At 40.4% G+C, this 16,651-nt stretch overlaps 1 protein-coding gene across 2 annotated transcripts in view; it reads left to right on the forward strand.

Annotated features, from left to right (window-relative positions):
- The window catches only part of HMGA2 (high mobility group AT-hook 2), a 139,610-nt gene that overhangs the window by 11,179 nt on the left and 111,780 nt on the right, over positions 1 to 16,651 (forward strand). The window contains exon 3 of one of the 2 annotated variants that reach the window (XM_023257202.2): positions 2,568 to 2,618. The exons of the other annotated variant lie outside the window; for it this stretch is intronic. Coding sequence (XP_023112970.1) covers positions 2,568 to 2,618 — 51 coding nt within the window. The remainder of the gene's footprint in view (positions 1 to 2,567; positions 2,619 to 16,651) is intronic. 2 annotated transcript variants of the gene reach the window in all.

Below are 16,651 nucleotides of genomic sequence, written 5' to 3' on the forward strand. Positions count from 1 at the left end.
CATTTTAAAGTCCTCTTACTTGCAGGGCTTTCTCTCTCTCTCTTTGAGAGATTTGCTTTCTGTGACTTGGAAATGCAGTGAAACCCTTTGTGAAAACAACCTTCTCTTCAGCAGATTTTAGATACGCCCGGATCACATCGTGGCCCCTGAAACGTAACAACTGCACCGAGAAAGCCTGGTGTAGCCCTGTTAGCCTTTAAGGTCAATAGCCTCCTCCTCTTAACCCCACCTACCATCCCCATGCCCATGAAAAAGGATTTCTATCTTCCATATTTGTGTAATTGACTACTGGGTAAACTGTGCAGTCTCACAGTTGATCCCAAAGATTAAATCAGACACTGCTTCTGTATTAGGGAATTTTGTACTCGTATAACTCACTATGTACTAGCCAAAGGGTTTCTTAAAAGCTTCATTCTAAAGGTGACAGATGGGTGTAATGGAATATTTGCATTGACTGAACCTTCTTTGAGATTGGACTAACTTGAAGGAAAACTTTCCCTTGAAGAGTTCCATCTTGTTAGGCGTGAAAGAGCATTTATTGAGCACCTCATTTATGGTGGGCACTTCACTCCTCCCAGGAGGCATTATCTCCATTTCACACATGAAACCGAATTAAGGTTTTCAGGGACCTGCCCAAAATCATAAAGCTAAATGGCAGAGCAGGGATTTGAATCTAAGCTTTCCCAAGTAGCGTCTGTGTTCCTCTTAAGACAACTCCCTCTCTCCCTAAGACAACACTCAGAAAGAGGGTGTGATTCACTGGGCACTCCTGGCTTTCATTTAAGTTAATTCATTGCCCTTACGACCAAAGGTAGGACAGTGACGCTAACCTTTGACAGTAAATGATTCCTTTGTGGAGTCATTCACAGGTAGTAAAACGATTCACAGTGCCCAAACCTGATGGTTAGACTGAGCTCCTATAGCTACTAAGTTTCCTTCTGTTCGGGGAAATTAGCTGAGTCAGTGACAATTTTAGTTGATGAAAATATCTCCGTATGGTATAGAATGCCTATATGCTGGGGAGAGGTAATAGTTTTAGGAGGGGAGAACCCAGCCTTTAGAGATGAGCAGAACTGGGTTCAAATCCCAGGCGTGCTATTTATCAGTTTTGTGGGTTACCTTTCACAACTATCTAAGACGTAGTTGCTCGTCTGTAAAATAAGGGAAATAATAATACTTACCTTATAAGACTGTTATAAAGCTTTAAATAACACACGTGAATGACTTAGCCCAGTGCCTAGGGTATTTTAAATGCTCAGTAAATGTGAACTAACATTATGCTAATCATGCAGAATTTGGGTTAATGCCTAGGACCTGTTGGATAGTAATGTCAGGTTAGGGGGATACCATTTGTGAGAAATCTTGTGGAGTATTTTGCCTGCCTGTCTGCCTGCCTGTCTGTCTGTCTGTCTATCTATCCTTCCATCCTCTATCTGCATCTATTTTTACAAGGCAGATGGAAGAGAGAAAGAGGAGAATCTCACTTGGCAGTGTAGACAGTTATAACGGAGCCTTTTAGTATCATTGTACCAAGTAGCTACTGGCTGCTAACTCAGGTAACAAAAGTAGAATACAAAACAAGTTATCCTGGCTTAATAGGTTACCTGTATTTTTGTGCTTGTATAGCCTTGGGATGATTCTTACATATAGAACAAGATGCACTACGTTTTCTTTATCTTGAAAAGTATAAATATACGTTTATACAGAAGATGTAAATTGCGTATGGGTGTGGGTGCACAGGTGCATTTGTATGTATCTTTTGGTGTATTGGGGGATTGGAGTAGAGGTCAAAAACAGAGGGAAATTACTTTATAGATTACGATGAAATCTGATTCAAAAGGTGAAAACCACTGATACCAGAAAAATCTTCTATAAAGAAAAGAAATTAAAAAAAAAAAAACCTTTTAGCTTTCTGGCACTCCCAGTTTCTATCTCAGAGACAAACATTGATGATTTCTGCCAGTTTTTTTTTTCTTTCTTTGCTTTAAATGAACTGATGGACAAGTGACTGTTTTTGGCAAGGAATAGGACATTATGTAAAAGTAAGCAGACGTTTGGTGTTTTGAATTAGAAGCCTATGTATTCTTACTTTGGACTTACTTTTGATTGGTAAAGTAGAAATGCTTTTGCTTAGATGTAGGTAGAAATGCTTTGTAAAGTGTTATGCAACATATCAATATTAATTTTTGTAACTTGTGACATGGAAAAAAATCATGTAAGAAACATTAGCTTTCTAAAATACTCCTTTATATAATTATGGATATGTGGGAGTATTTTTGTTGTTGTTGTGGATGGAAATAACAGCCCAATAGCTTTTTAGAAGTATTTTCATGCATTAGAGAAGACATCACTCCAGGGGAATGTTTTAGGGTGAGAGTTGCATACCGGAAGAAGAATCTACTCAAACATGGACAAGAAGATGAGCCTTCATTCAGAGGGAGATTGTTAAAACAATCTCAATGCCTCATCACAAACCAGAACATTCTCGCTTGGAATGTATCCCTTGGTGCAGCACTTATAAATCATGTCAGGTAGGAAACAATATGACTTCCTTTTTCATTTTGCAGAAAGCAGAAGCCACTGGAGAAAAACGGCCAAGAGGCAGACCCAGGAAATGGGTGAGTAACAAGATACAGTTTCTGTGTGTGTGTGTGTGTGTGTGTGTGTGTGTGTGTGTGTGTGTGTGTTTGTAAAGAAAACTTATTTTTTTTAAGTGAAAATTACTTTTATTTTATCAATTACATGTATTTCTAACTTCTGGTTCAATGAATCTTTGAAAGGGTTAAGGCAGGCGACAAATTATCACTGCTCTTTACCATGAGGCTCCAGGAGTTTACTCAGAACGCCTTTCTTTCCTGGGAGTGACTCCTCTTTCTATCTCTTATCAACATGAAAAGAGTCTCCACTCTTCCTTCAAAGGGAGTAACAAACAATGAGTTGACTTGTTCTGGTGGGTTGAGTAACTAAGGTTAAAGGGTATTATGAAACCTTGGAAGTTGATTACAAATGGTGATAAAATTCAGATGAAATGTGTATGAGATAACTTTTTAACGTTTTCTTTTTTTTTCTTCTTTTTTTTTAAATTTCCTCCATGGCTTTGCTCTGGACACATCTCATTTTCTAGGTGGTTTGTGTTTTCCTTTTTACATTGGCGTTTTAGGAAACCAGGTTTAAGTTTCCAGATTGTTTTTTCTTTTTTTTTTTTTTTTGCTTCCCTTAGTGGTCCTTCTTACATACTAACATTTGTGACAGTGGCCTCTGTGCAAGCTCTTGATCCTGCAGGAACACCGATCCTGTATCTTTTTGAGACCAGAAGTTCAGCGATAGCTGAAGAGCTTCGCTAATTTTACCGCTTAAACCTTGTTCCCTTTGCTGCTGCACTACCCATGTTCTTCTGGTCTGTCTTCCCATTGACAGCGGAGAAAAGTCTTAAACATGAGTAAAACCATTTCTCAAGAAAGATAAAGGCGTCCCCCATACGAGGAATCATCTGCGATGGGATCTTTGGCTTTCTTTTTCTCCCTTCCCTGGTTTAGTCTTCATGCTTCGTCGTTTTAAAAAGTGTCTTCGCTTCTATGCCGGAGTATATTTTCCTGGTGGTATGCCATTCCCTTCTCCTCTTGAGTTCTACATCACTTTCTATTTATACTGTGGTATTGCCTTTCATTTAATTTATTCGTCTTGTATTTTTTTTCCTCTGCTCAACATGTGTTGGGATTAGATTTCTTAGCACAAGGAAATGGGGATGATCGTTAGATTAAAAACATCTCAGTGTCGCAGTATAACCTTAAAGTAAAGCATTGCATTCAACCTTCTGGTCAATAAATGATCTCCAAACCTACCCACCGGGTGGTAATCATCTGGGCTGTTTGATATCTTTGGTGTTAGGGAACTCACTACCTCTTAAGCCTGCCTCTTCCTTCTTGGAAAGCTCTGAACATTAGAAAATTCTTCTATCGGACTCCCTCTAGCTTCCGCTCACTGTCCTTGGTCCTCCTTCCAAGGATAGATATCTAGTAATTGTTTTCACTTTTATTCATGATAGTCCTTCACGTATTTGAAGACGATTAATGCATGTTCTTTGTTGTCTTTTCTAGTCTGAATATCTTCAGTCCTTTCGGTTTTTTCCCCCCTAAAGGAATATTCTTGTTTTTCTCTTCTTAGTATGTTTGTTTATTAACCTTTTGAAATAGGTCACCCAGAGCTAAGTATCATGTTCCAAGTGTGGGCTCCACAACCGGTGGGTTTATCACCTTTCTTGCTGTATGTGTGGTTCCAGTTATCTGTTACTGACTAATTAGTCAACCATCCCCCAACTTAATAATTTTTTTTTAAAGCCATTTTATCATGCTCATGGATTCTTTGGGTCAGGAATATGGGCAGGGCACAGCAGAAAGTCTTGTCTCTGCTTTAAGATGTCTGGGGCCTCAACTGGGAAGACTCAAACTGCTGGGGTTGACTCAGGCACTTGGAGTCTAGATTCTGGAGTCTTCTTTACTCACATCTTGCTTTTGCAAGATGGGCTTGAAGTCTGGGTGCATCAGGAGCACCCACACACCTGGCTTTTCCAGCTTGGTGGCCTCAGGGTAGATATTCAGCCTTCTGACATACACTCATGGCTCCTAGACAAATGAGGAGAAAGCTGCTTAGTCTCAGAAGTCAAAAAGTGTTGCTTCCATTTACACGCCAGTGAGCACGCGGTTGGCTAAGTTGGTACTGGCATACATATTGAATATAGGTCTGCCAGTTTCTAAGCATCAGAACTTTGAGAAGGCATCCCCCTGAGCTAATCAATAAGAAAGACCCATACAAACTTTCTAAAATGCAACATAATAGAAAACATAAGTTCTTTAAAGTCAGGAGATTAAGGTCGCTAAAGTGAAGTAAGTTGTAAGCAACTACAATGACAGTTAATGAGCACAAAAGCTTCCATCAAGTGTGACTTCTTTTTAGTCTCTCATCTTTCCTGAGCTATAATTGACATATAAAATTATGTTAACTTCAGGGAACCAAAGTGATGATTTGTTACTTACGTATTATAGAATGACTGCTGTAGTAACATGTGTGAAGTCCTCCAACCCCCTCACATAATTACCTTTTTTTTGGTTTGTTTTTGTGGTAAGAACAATTAAGATCCACCCTCTTAACAACTTTCAAGCATATAACACGGTGTTGTTGACTATAATCACTTGCTAGATCCCCAGAATTGGCCACTGAAAGTTTGTATCCTTTGACTAATGTTTCCTCCTTTCCCCCCATCCTCCACTCCTGGCAACAACCATTCCACTCTCATTCCTATAAGTTTAGGTTTTTAGATTCCACGTGTAAGAGGTCTCATTCAGTATCTGTCTGTTTCTGTCTGACTTACTTTGCTTAGCCTAACGCCCTCAAGGTCCATCCATGCAAATGGCAACATTTCCTTCTTTCTCAGGGTTGAACAATATTCTGTCCCATATATTCTGTGTGTGTGTGTGTGTGTGTGTGTGTGTGTGTGTGTACACTCGCGACATCTCCTTAAACATTCATCTGTAGATGGACACTTAGGTTGTTTCCATATCTTGCCTCTTAAATGGTCTTCCTACCTTTTATCTGTTCTACCTTTGGGGTATCCTGTAGTGTTCACCAATAACATCTGTAGGTTATAGTCACGTCACCGCTCTTCTCGGAAGCTTTCTCTAGTTGCACAGATGACCACTGAGTTAATCACAAAATGCCCTAGCACTTTCAGGCCCCACCCCCTCCCCAGTTTATACCCACCTATTTTTATGGCTTTATTTCCCACCACTCATCTTTACACAGCCAGTGGTTCAGCCAAGGACCTACGTGGTTTTTTTTTTTTTTTTTCTCAGTGGATTCTTCCTTATTTGAGGGATATATGCATTCCAGCCATCTGATCTTTATGGTGGGTAAGAACCCCATGTGAGGCATCCACCGTAGAAACCCCTGCTTTCTGGGTCATCCTCATTGACTGTCATGATTTCTAATTTTTCATTGGCTGTGAGAATGAAAAATGTCACGTGGTGAATTGTTACTAGTCCCTGATTTGGTTCCCAGAGAAGAGTTGTTCTACTTAGAAGAGGAAATAAAAGGAAATTGTGTATTTTTTCTAGACAGTGTGTTTCCTCTTTGCTTGTATACTGTTGGGGGCGGGGGGAGTATGCAGCCAGTCACAGCAAGGCATTAATTTCAGTGCCATTCTTTGCTGGAGAGCTTGTACTGAAGAGATAAATTATTGCATTTTCCATAGGAAATGGGCTTGTCCTTTATAGTCAGTTCAGTTCTTTCCAACAGTGTCGTTTACCAATTTCCTTGTATTAGAGACATAATTTTGACTGGATTTACTAGGTACGTGGCCTAAAAGCCAAATTGCTACCCTTTTATTCTTCTGAGTTGTTAAATTTTGTTTTAAAGTTCTTTCACTTTTAAAAAGATATCTTATAAATCTGACAGCGTCATGTGAGAGACCTGGAAAAAAATATCTATGGTGTGACTTTCTCATCTGATGTGATTGGAATCAGCAGCTTGTAGGTTGCTCAAGAGTTGACTAACCAAAAGTACACTAAACCAGAGTCGACTAACCAAAAGTAGATGGAGGGGAGAAACTTGTGTCGGTCTTGTTTTGGTGCGAGATGGACCATTGGCTAATCCAGTGAGTATATTAGCTGAATTTTGATTAAGGGCACTTCTATTATTTCCTTTATTCTCCTTTGTTCCCTCCATCCCCGGAGTTTGAATTAGATTTCGGGTCTGCTATTTTGATGAGCTAATCTGGACTTCCCCCCTTTTTTTTCTTTTTCTTTTTCTTTTTCTTTTTCTTTTTTTTTTTTTTTTTTGATATGGAGGAGGTGAGACGTTAAGGAAGGGGAGAGAAGTGGGACCAAAATTTTCTCCTGGTCTTTAATAGTTGGGAGCTCAAGATCTGGATTCAGGTGGCTTGGATTCCAATTTCGGCCCATCACTTGCTTAACTGTGGATTCTTGAGCAAATTACATGACCTTTTAAAGACCTAGTTTCCTTATCTCTAGAAAGGTGGTGAGAGCGGCACATTTCTCACAGAGTTGTTAGATACATATATTTCTCATACGTAGAGTTGTTGCAAGGATTAAATACGATCATGCATGCAAAGGGCTTAATGAAAGGCGTAGCACGTGCAAGTGCTCAATAAATATTAGGCACTGTGATGAGTTCCACTGTGTATTTTCATATAGATACCGCCGACAGCCTAGACCCTACTTAACAGCCACCGATAGTTACACACATAGAGTGAGGTGGCAGTCACGTATCCAACCAACCAAGGACCCTTGATCTATCATCCTGTCTTTACTGTATCTGTGCTGAACATCATCAAGTTTAAGAACTGCTTACAAATAATACTAAAGCACTTTTTAAAATTATTTATTTATTTTAGTGTTTATTTTTGAAGAGAGAGAGACCGAGAGTGAGCAGGGGAGGGGCAGAGAGAGAGGGAGACATAGAATCTAAAGCAGTCTCCAGGCTCTGAGCTGTCAGCACAGAGCCCAATAGAGGGCTTGAATTCATGAACCACGAGATCATGACCTGAGCTTAACGGACTAAGCCACCCAGATGCCCCAAAAGTAATTTTTTAAAAAATGTTTATTTTTGGGGCGCCTGGGTGGTGCAGTCGGTTAAGCGTCCGACTTCAGCCAGGTCACGATCTCGCAGTCCGTGAGTTCGAGCCCCGCGTCAGGCTCTGGGCTGATGGCTCAGAGCCTGGAGCCTGTTTCCGATTCTGTGTCTCCCTCTCTCTCTGCCCCTCCCCCGTTCATGCTCTGTCTCTCTCTGTCCCAAAAATAAATAAATAAAAAAAAACGAAAAAAAAATGTTTATTTTTTTTTTGAGGGCGAGACAGAGACAGAGAGAGTGAGCGAGTGTCGGGAGGGGCAGAGAGAGAGGGGTACAGAGGATCTGAAGCAGGTTCTGTGCGGACAGCAGAGAGCCTGAGGTGGGGCTTGAACTCTCAAACTGGAAGATTGTGACCTGAGCTGAGGTCGGACGCTTAACCAACTGAGCCACCCAGGCGCCCCCATATAAAAGTACATTTTAAATCTATTTCCAGTTAAGGGGGAGATTTTATATAGCAGCTTATAAATCTTTCTTCCAATTGTGGAGGTTTGGTGTCATGTGTTGTTCATCAGTTTGAAAGTATTATTCCTTCTGTTTGTCTCCATACGCACATGCAGAGATGTGCTGGTTTCTTGGAACCTCCATAGAATTCCATTAGTCAGTTCTTATGCCAGTTGAAACCAGGCATTTAATAATCGCCTTTCTCAGTTTTTGCCGATGAAGGGAGCTCATCACATAACAGAGTTAGTGATGGGAAATACTTGGAAAAAATTTCAGAGGATGGACTGAAAGCTCAAGAAGATGTGAACCTGGTGGATGAAAGGCTCCATCCAGATGTTGCTTAAAGAAGCAACTAGTACTTCCGGAAGAACAGAAAAGCAAGGATGAAATAATAAAGAATAAAGCACTGGGAACAAAGATGCTTGGAGGTGTTTTGTTTTCAGAATATCTTTATGAGAAAGGAAATTAATAACAGAAGGGAAGTATACCCCCAATATGAATTAATGGTTTGTAAAGAGAAAAAAATCCTCTGGAGATACGGAGATTGACCTAAAAATTGAACTGAGGACTAGCTGCTGAAGCTTAATTTTGAATGGTCGCTAGGAAGTTAATAACAAACCCCAGCTGTTTCGGGGGTTGCTCGTTCTCTTTATTTGGTAACAGGGTGTGTGCAGTACGTTTGAAACCTATGCATTTCCGGGACGCCTGGGTGGCTCATTTGGTTAAGTGTGGGACTCTTTCTTAATTTGGCCTCAGGTCATGCTCCCATGGTTGTGAGATTGAGCCCCTCGTCAGGCTCTGCCTTGAGCGGGGAACCTGCTTAAGATTCTCTCTCCCTCTCTCTCTGCCCCTTTCCCTGCTCACGCACACTCTCTTCCCAAAGCAAAAAAATATATAAACTAAAATAAGAATATGCATTTCTGTTCTGTCTCTTCTGAGGGGGCAGTTGTCTTTTGTTAAAGAGCTTGTGATGCCCGGGAAAGTGATGTCATTTCAGCTGTCAGTCAAATGTGGCGATTTTAGATAGGCAATGGAGTTTTTTGTTCTTTCAAGTCTGAAGAAATCTAGAAACGTAAGTGATTATTTGAAGATCCAGAACAGGAAATTAAATCGGAATAAAGCCCGTTACAAACTAGACTGATTAAAACTCTTTGGATTTCTTCTAAAGATCCCAAGCATTAATGCATTGAGGAACCTGGAAATCTGATGTTGAAGTTCAAACATTAGGTTTTCATTTCCATTACTTTTTCCCTCCAGATGTTTGTTACTTTTTTTTTTTTTTTTAGCTTTTAGCCATTTGTAATTTAACACTTGCTTTGTTTAAACTGAAGTAGAACTTTGATGTTTAGAAAGGAATATCCAATAATGCATATTGCAGATAATTGTAACTTTTTATGGGAGTCAGAGGGAAAGAAATGACTTTGATATAACATCAAGAACTGCTAATGGAGTGTGTGAAGGCAAAACCATTTTCCCTTAGAGACTTTTTGTTATAACATGCGTTAAAAAATGGAGATGTTCCCTCTAAACCAAACATGGTTCTTTGATATATGTTCAGTAATTTAAATATTAATCTTCCAATGCATATAATGTGTTTAAAATTAATAAGCAGTGTTTGCTGAATTGATCTCCTTTGCAATGTTTTCTGATAAACATGGAATACTTTGCAAACTCTCATGGAATTCTTGGGGGGGGGGCGCGAGAAGTGGCTTAAATTTATTATTATTTTTTTTAACTTTATTTGGTTTTTTTATAGCTGACTGCGAAACTCACTAACATAACTATTTAAAGTTGCAAGGTTAAATATGAAAATACTAAGAAATAAATCATACTCTGAAGGCAAGAATTAGGTTTGTTCATTCATAGCTTGATTCAAGATCAAACTCCTTTCTTACTTGTCAGAATGTTGAAATGCTGGTCTTAATTGTTCCGCTAAATGAGTCCTTAAAAACGAGGCTGATACCCTGCCCTGTTTTGTCATCTGCATGGCCAACTGCTTACCAGATCCTGACTGTTCAGGACTACATAACCATTGACCTCAGGGTCTGCCACCCAGGTATTACTGCCACAATATCACAATAACCATGGGACCTTATCAAACTATCATCAAGGGAGGACATATTTTTGTCCCATTTGTGATTGAGTGGCAAATTATAGACAGGAGCTAGTTCAGATAAATGTTCTATTTCCCTGCACAAAATTAGCAGCTCAAGAAGCCCTGTCTAAGACAATTCTACTCTAATTAAATGTCAGGTATTATGGAATTCAAGATGATATGAAATTATATGACGGTAAAGGTATTTAAGACTTTATCCATACCGCCATGCACATAGTTAGCTGTGCTTTCCCAAAATTGAGTATTTATGGATGGGAGTAAATTTTTCTAAAATATTAGAAGTTCTCATGATGTGTATAAATAAGTTTATATACATTCTCATGACGTATATAAATGTATATAAATAAATGCCACATCCCTCTATCCATACACACACACACACACACACACACACACATATTTTTTACTAGGCAACATAGGTAAAACTACTCCATATTTCAAGATAATATTTCTGTTCTCTTTTTATTTAAAAAATTTTTTTAACATTTTATTTATTTTTGAGAGACCGAGAGAGACAGAGTGTGAGTGGGGGAGGGGCAGAGAGAGAGAGAGACACAGAATCTGAGGCAGGCTCCAGGCTCTGAGCTGTCAGCACACAGCCTGACAGGGGGCTTGAACTCATAACTGAGAGATCGTGACCTGAGCCGAAGTCGGAAGCTTAACCGACTGAGCCACCCACACGCCCTTGTTCTGTTTCTAAGGGTGGAATCTGTTTTTACTTTAAGATTCTTTTTTTAATCCAGGAATTCCTTGTTCTAAACTCTTCAATACCTGACACAAATATTTAACCATTTTTGGCAAAATTTCAATCTGATGGGACTTAATCAAGCCTACTCTGTCTACGTTGGAAATAAGGACTTCTGTGTTTTAAGGAGCTGAATACCTTTGGGCAGGTTGCTTAATTTACCCGTGCTTTTTTTCTTGTTTAAGTACCTCACAGGAACATTCTATCTGTAACTAATGGCTTTCAAGCATTTTGGGTTGTAAAACACAAGAACCTTTATTGAGACAGCCAGCTCAGTTACCCAGGGACTGATTATTGAGTTTGTAGATGATCCAGCCTCCTCCTGTCCCCTTCTTTGCTTTGTTTTCCCTGCTCCCCCTGCTGCCTGCCCTTTGGCCATTTCACTACTCATTAGCACCTCCACCAGATGGGGGGCAGGGCCAGGAACAGGGGGTCAACTCTGGTAAAAGAGTTGGTGGGAAAGAGGCGGGGAGTCATGGCAGACATAAGGTTTTCTGATTTGACGGATCCAGGCTACCCCATACTCTATCCTCAGGGGTAATCCAATGCAGCAGTTACAGTGAAATTTGTTTTTTCACTCAGTGTTGATTCATTTTTATAATAAATGTGACTTTAGAAGTAAGATAAGATGTCTTTTTAAGGATGCTGTAGGAAGCAAAAGTCTCTGTTTTTCTGTTTCCTCAGTCTTGATGAGCGGCTGCAAAGCAGGCTTGGGTTGGCAGGCCTTTGCCCCCTATTCGAATCTAGAAAAAAACGCATTAAATCTACTCTTACGTTAGACTCGGGTTGTGGAATAATAGTTCTTCAAGTTCAGGTAGAGGGAGATGGCTTTATGAAGCTTAAAGAGTCCTGTTTGGGTGTGAATAGATCATGTAGCTAAGCCTAGATGTATGGCCAAGGGAAGCCTTGTGATGGTCTCAACGCATTAACTCAGAAAGCGCACTTTGAGTGTCTCTCTGAACCCGGTATCACGCAGAAGGCTGAGCGTGTAAAGTGGACAATGCAGGCATGCAAGAAACTGCTCGGACACTGTTTTCTTCACTTGTTTGTTTGCTTCTCTCTTGTTTGGCTGGACCATAAACCCTAGGGTTCCAATGGCAAGACCCTTTGCTTTTGTAACTTTCCATTCGTCGAAGCATTTTGCTAGAGTCTTCTGACAGTCCTGTGGATCAAGCCCTGTGGTAGGTAGGTCCTGGGGGCGTTACTGAGGTCAGCAGCACAGATGGGGGCTGCCTTTGGGGCACTTACAGTCTGGGGAACCAAACAGGAAAATCTGATGCTGGCCCATTAGATTACTACCCTGGGCTTTGGGTGCTGAGAGGCTAAATTAAATTCCAGTTTTCAAGTGTTGTGAGCTCTTTAGAATTCAACAGTCCTTCCACAGAAATGATTGTGTTGCTTTCCGATCCCAAGAGCACTCCATAGCATTCTTGGAATATAGCTATATATATAATCTATGAATTAATTGTACTAGGGGGCCTGGGGTTACATTTTCTCTCTATCACCACGGCAGATATCCAGGCTTACATCAAATGTATGCATACCTATTTGATTAATCAAAGTAGTGAGTCATTTTATCTCGTTAGTGTAGGTTTAAAAAGATAGGTCCTAAATTGTCAGATAGAGGCTCCAGGAAGGAGGGGAAATGGAATCAGAAAGAGCAGAAGGATCAGATAGTTCTGTCGGGCCACTGCTTCAGCATACGTTGCTCTGATTTTTTGTCTTTGTTCATGCTGGTAATTTATGTTTAGCAGATAACTTTAAAGTCACTTGGTGTCAAAGCGATTAATTTATACTCTAAGATGTCTGGGTACTGCTACCCTTTGTATTTAAAAATGAGCCCTTGAAAGGAGAAAGCTTATGTGTATCCTTTTACTCTTAGCACCTAGGACCTCGGAGGAAATTCCGCAAAGCGATTAAGAGCTCAGACCGCCTGCGCCTGCGCTCAGTTATCAGCTTATCAAGGCAAGTGGCTCATTGTCACCAGCTCAGTCTTCTTGTGTGTAGAATACAGGGTCGTCAGAGTTTCCATTTCGTAGGATGATTTTGTAAGAATTACGTGAGAAGCCATCCAAAAACTGTATTCAGTCTGTGGCAGGTGTTCCCATCGAGTTGTTGTGACGTTGGTACGGTTGCAGGCCCGCGGCAGGCAGGACTTCATAAATGTTTGCTGAATAGAATGACAGTGTTTCTTACTGTGCATAAAACATAGTCTTTGCATTTTTGATTTCCAGTAGGAGTGTGGATTTGAATTGCATTCTGTGGCTTTCTTTTTTCTTTTAATCTGATGATGTGTATTTTCAAAGAGGCTACCAAGGGGTTAAAAATAAAAACCATCGGCATCAAAAGCAGTGTTTGTAATAATTTCAAATTCCAGCTTATGCCCTTCCCCTAAAGAAGTAAGCTGTGAGCTGCTATCACCCAGGCTCGATACAGACTCCGGATGCCTTGCCCTATATTAATGTTTCCATTCCCTCACTCCTGGAAATAGCGTTGTGCTTTCCAAAATAGACTCTAGTGCTGTACCTTCAAAGAATTTTCGTCACAGCTTTGGATCATCAGAAAAACAGAAGAAAGCTTTGTTGGCAAAACCTCACAGAATAATTTTCTCAGGTAGTTTCTAATTTTTTCTACAGAAACTTCTTTTAATTGCCTGTTTCCCATTTCCTTTGCTCCCAATTTTTAGTGTTAACATGGAAATAAACAAAAGGGGGAAATCGGTTAATAACTATTTGTCTCTTTGACTTCTTTCAGGGGCATTCTGAAGCACTTAAAAGGACACACAAAGCAGTGGGGTTTACAATTAAGGGTTCATTGGGGGAGCAGGGGGGGGCGGCGAGTGGAAATCTAATACCCTAGGTTTTACATCACTAAAGGGGTAAGGACTTCACAGTCAGAATAACAAAGGTAGCAATGTCACATAACTTAGAAGTTTAAGCATTAACATTACCAATAAAGGAAGTGCAGGTCTGCCAAGTTTCCAGAGGATCCAAATATTTTCGGTCTTGAGGGAGCACCCTATTACGGGAACCACCAAAGCCCAGGGAGGTGAGAGAATTACCCTATGTGGAGGAACAGGGAATCGTAAGATTATAGCTGATACTGCCCTATAAAGTACCGTTTGTTTTGCAGTCTTTTATCACTCACTGTTCCAAAGGATTCTGATGTCAGAGAAGACATAGACCAGTGTGTGTCAGAAGCTGACCCTAGAGTATAGTTTTCTTATTACAGAATCTGTCCCTACATTGTCTTTCCTGCCATTATTCTCTTGAACGGCCCAACTTCAGTGTTCTTTAAATTCCCTAATGGCAATTGACGAAGCATCGCTATCAGCTGATAGATCCGGCATGGAGTTGGAAGGTATGAACTTGACCATCTCTGTGCTCCCTCCAACACCCCCACCCTCACCCCTCCACACATCCCTCACACACACACCCCCACCCCCCCGCCTGTTCTCTGGACACCGACATTCCATGGGTAGTACTGTTCTTGACGCTGGGTGTGCGACTTGGGAGTTTATTGGAAAGAATGGAAAGACAATGTGTGATAATACTGTCCATCCTGGGACACTTTCATTCTCCTGTGCTCTTATTAAATTGTAAATTTCTTGTTTAGGACTCAGTCAAGTTTGACTTTACATTCTTTATTCCCTTTTCCTGTCTTTGACCCATATATTTCCTATATGTGTTGGATAAAAATGAACTCATTGCCAACCCGAATTCACCCTCTTGGAATTCCTTTCATAGCAATGGGCTAGAGTTTAACAATGTTCTGTGTAGATTTGCCATGTATGGTGTGCTCATTTCCAGGCTGTCAAACCAAGGCGATGGTGGGTCCTGGCTTTCTATTAGTAATTTTCTTCTTCCAGGGGTGGTCTCCTTTTTTGTGATACTAAAATGTATCCATGAATCAGTCAGGCTTAGGATTTTGTGTGTTGCTTTACATCCTGTTTGGACAATTGATGGGGTACACAGAAACCATTTAAACTTTGACATTTTCTAAACAATAAAATGGTAACTTTCGTCTAACCCATAGTCTTAATCCGCTGGGCCGTTAAATCACTAATCTCAGTGGACGTCAACTGGGATCCTGTTCAGATGTTAGCACCTATGAGAACAAAACGGCTCTATTGTCTAACCTGCATTGCGGAAACCTCTTAGGTGTTTCTCAGTCTTCACAGGGAAACTAATTCGTGCCATGTGGACTAAGTACCACATCGTTTCCTGCTATGGTAAATCAAGGGAGACTTTTGTGTTCATTACGTACGTTATGGGATTAATAGGATGTTCATTGTACCTAGATTGTAGAGTTTGAGGGCACTTGGCCACACCTGATCTCAGTGTGAAGAATTCCCTTGTGACTGAATTTGGTTTTTGTTATTTTGGTAAAAAAAAAAAAGAGTTTTCTGCCCAGGATTATTATAATGCGGTAAGTATTCATCATTGCCGTTTCCTATTCTTTTAAGTAATTCTGTTACAAAAAATTTAGTTCCCCACCCCCCCATTTGAGAAGCTGACATTTTCTATCCTTAAGGCAAATACAACTTTTAAAATTTGTGTGACAATTTAGGTGTCTTACGTTGAGGCTTTTTTCTTTTTATAAAATGTTTGAGACCGAGAAGACGTTTCTAGTGGTTTACTTACAATCTCAAAGCTACCTTTGGTAGAAAAATCTCTTTATACATGAGAAAAAGCTATCTAGAGAGATTTCATGAGTACTCTTGGTGACACGATGCCTGCCTGTGACAAGAAAGTCTTATATTCAACCTAAATTTTTCCTTATACGGTTTTCAGTCCATTTCCTCTTGTGTTGTTCTTAGCGGTGACAGAGAACCTCTGGCATGTCCTTCTTCAAAATAATTCTTCCGACTCGGGGCAGTGTGAAGTGCACACACACTTTGGGTCCTAGCAGATCCGGGTTTGAGTCTGAGCCTCAGCACTGACCAGCCTTCAGCCACTGTTGCCTCTCTGAGTCTAAACGGCTTCTCATGTAAAACACAGCTGATAATCGCTCCCTTGCATTTTAGCTCCAATGTCTAGTTCCTAGTAAATGCTCAAAATACAGTGCCTTGTATCATCTGTGTTAGAACCTGTGAGAATTCAGTAAGTCAGCTTTTTCTTTTCCGTGGTAACATTCCCAGATATTTCTAACTTGGTCCTGTTTTTCTAACCTACTAATCTCAGTTCGAAAGGAGACTTCAGTTGGTATTGGAGATGCAACGCTAGGTTTGCAACGAAGGTCTTATCTGACTTGCTTTCTGACTTAATAGATTTGTGGCTCTATGTCCTTAGGTAAGCAAGCCACTTAACATCCTTGAGCTGGTTTGCTCATAGGTAATCCGGGATGACAATTATATCTTCCTCGGCTTCCTCTCTGGGTTGTCGTGAGGATAACGTAAGGAAGTAATTTGTGGGCCACGACGCACCGTACAGGCACAAGGTGATAGCGGTAAATATAATCGGCAATTAAAATTTAACACTTTCCAATCGGTTGAATGAAATTGCTTATTGTTCATAAAACTTCTCATACTTAGGTCACCGTCTTCAGCCTCACCCTCGTCCTACGTAGCAATCATGCTCTTGTTCTATTTCTGTTTTCATCTGCTCTTACAGTTGGAAGGCTAAACCAGATAACTCTAAGATGTATGATGACACATATGAAAAGAGTTGCAACATGAAATGATTGAGCTTGTGTGTCGAGAGGGT

The sequence above is a fragment of the Felis catus genome, chromosome B4, assembly GCF_018350175.1.
Source record: "Felis catus isolate Fca126 chromosome B4, F.catus_Fca126_mat1.0, whole genome shotgun sequence".
NCBI classification, from domain to species: domain Eukaryota; kingdom Metazoa; phylum Chordata; class Mammalia; order Carnivora; family Felidae; genus Felis; species Felis catus.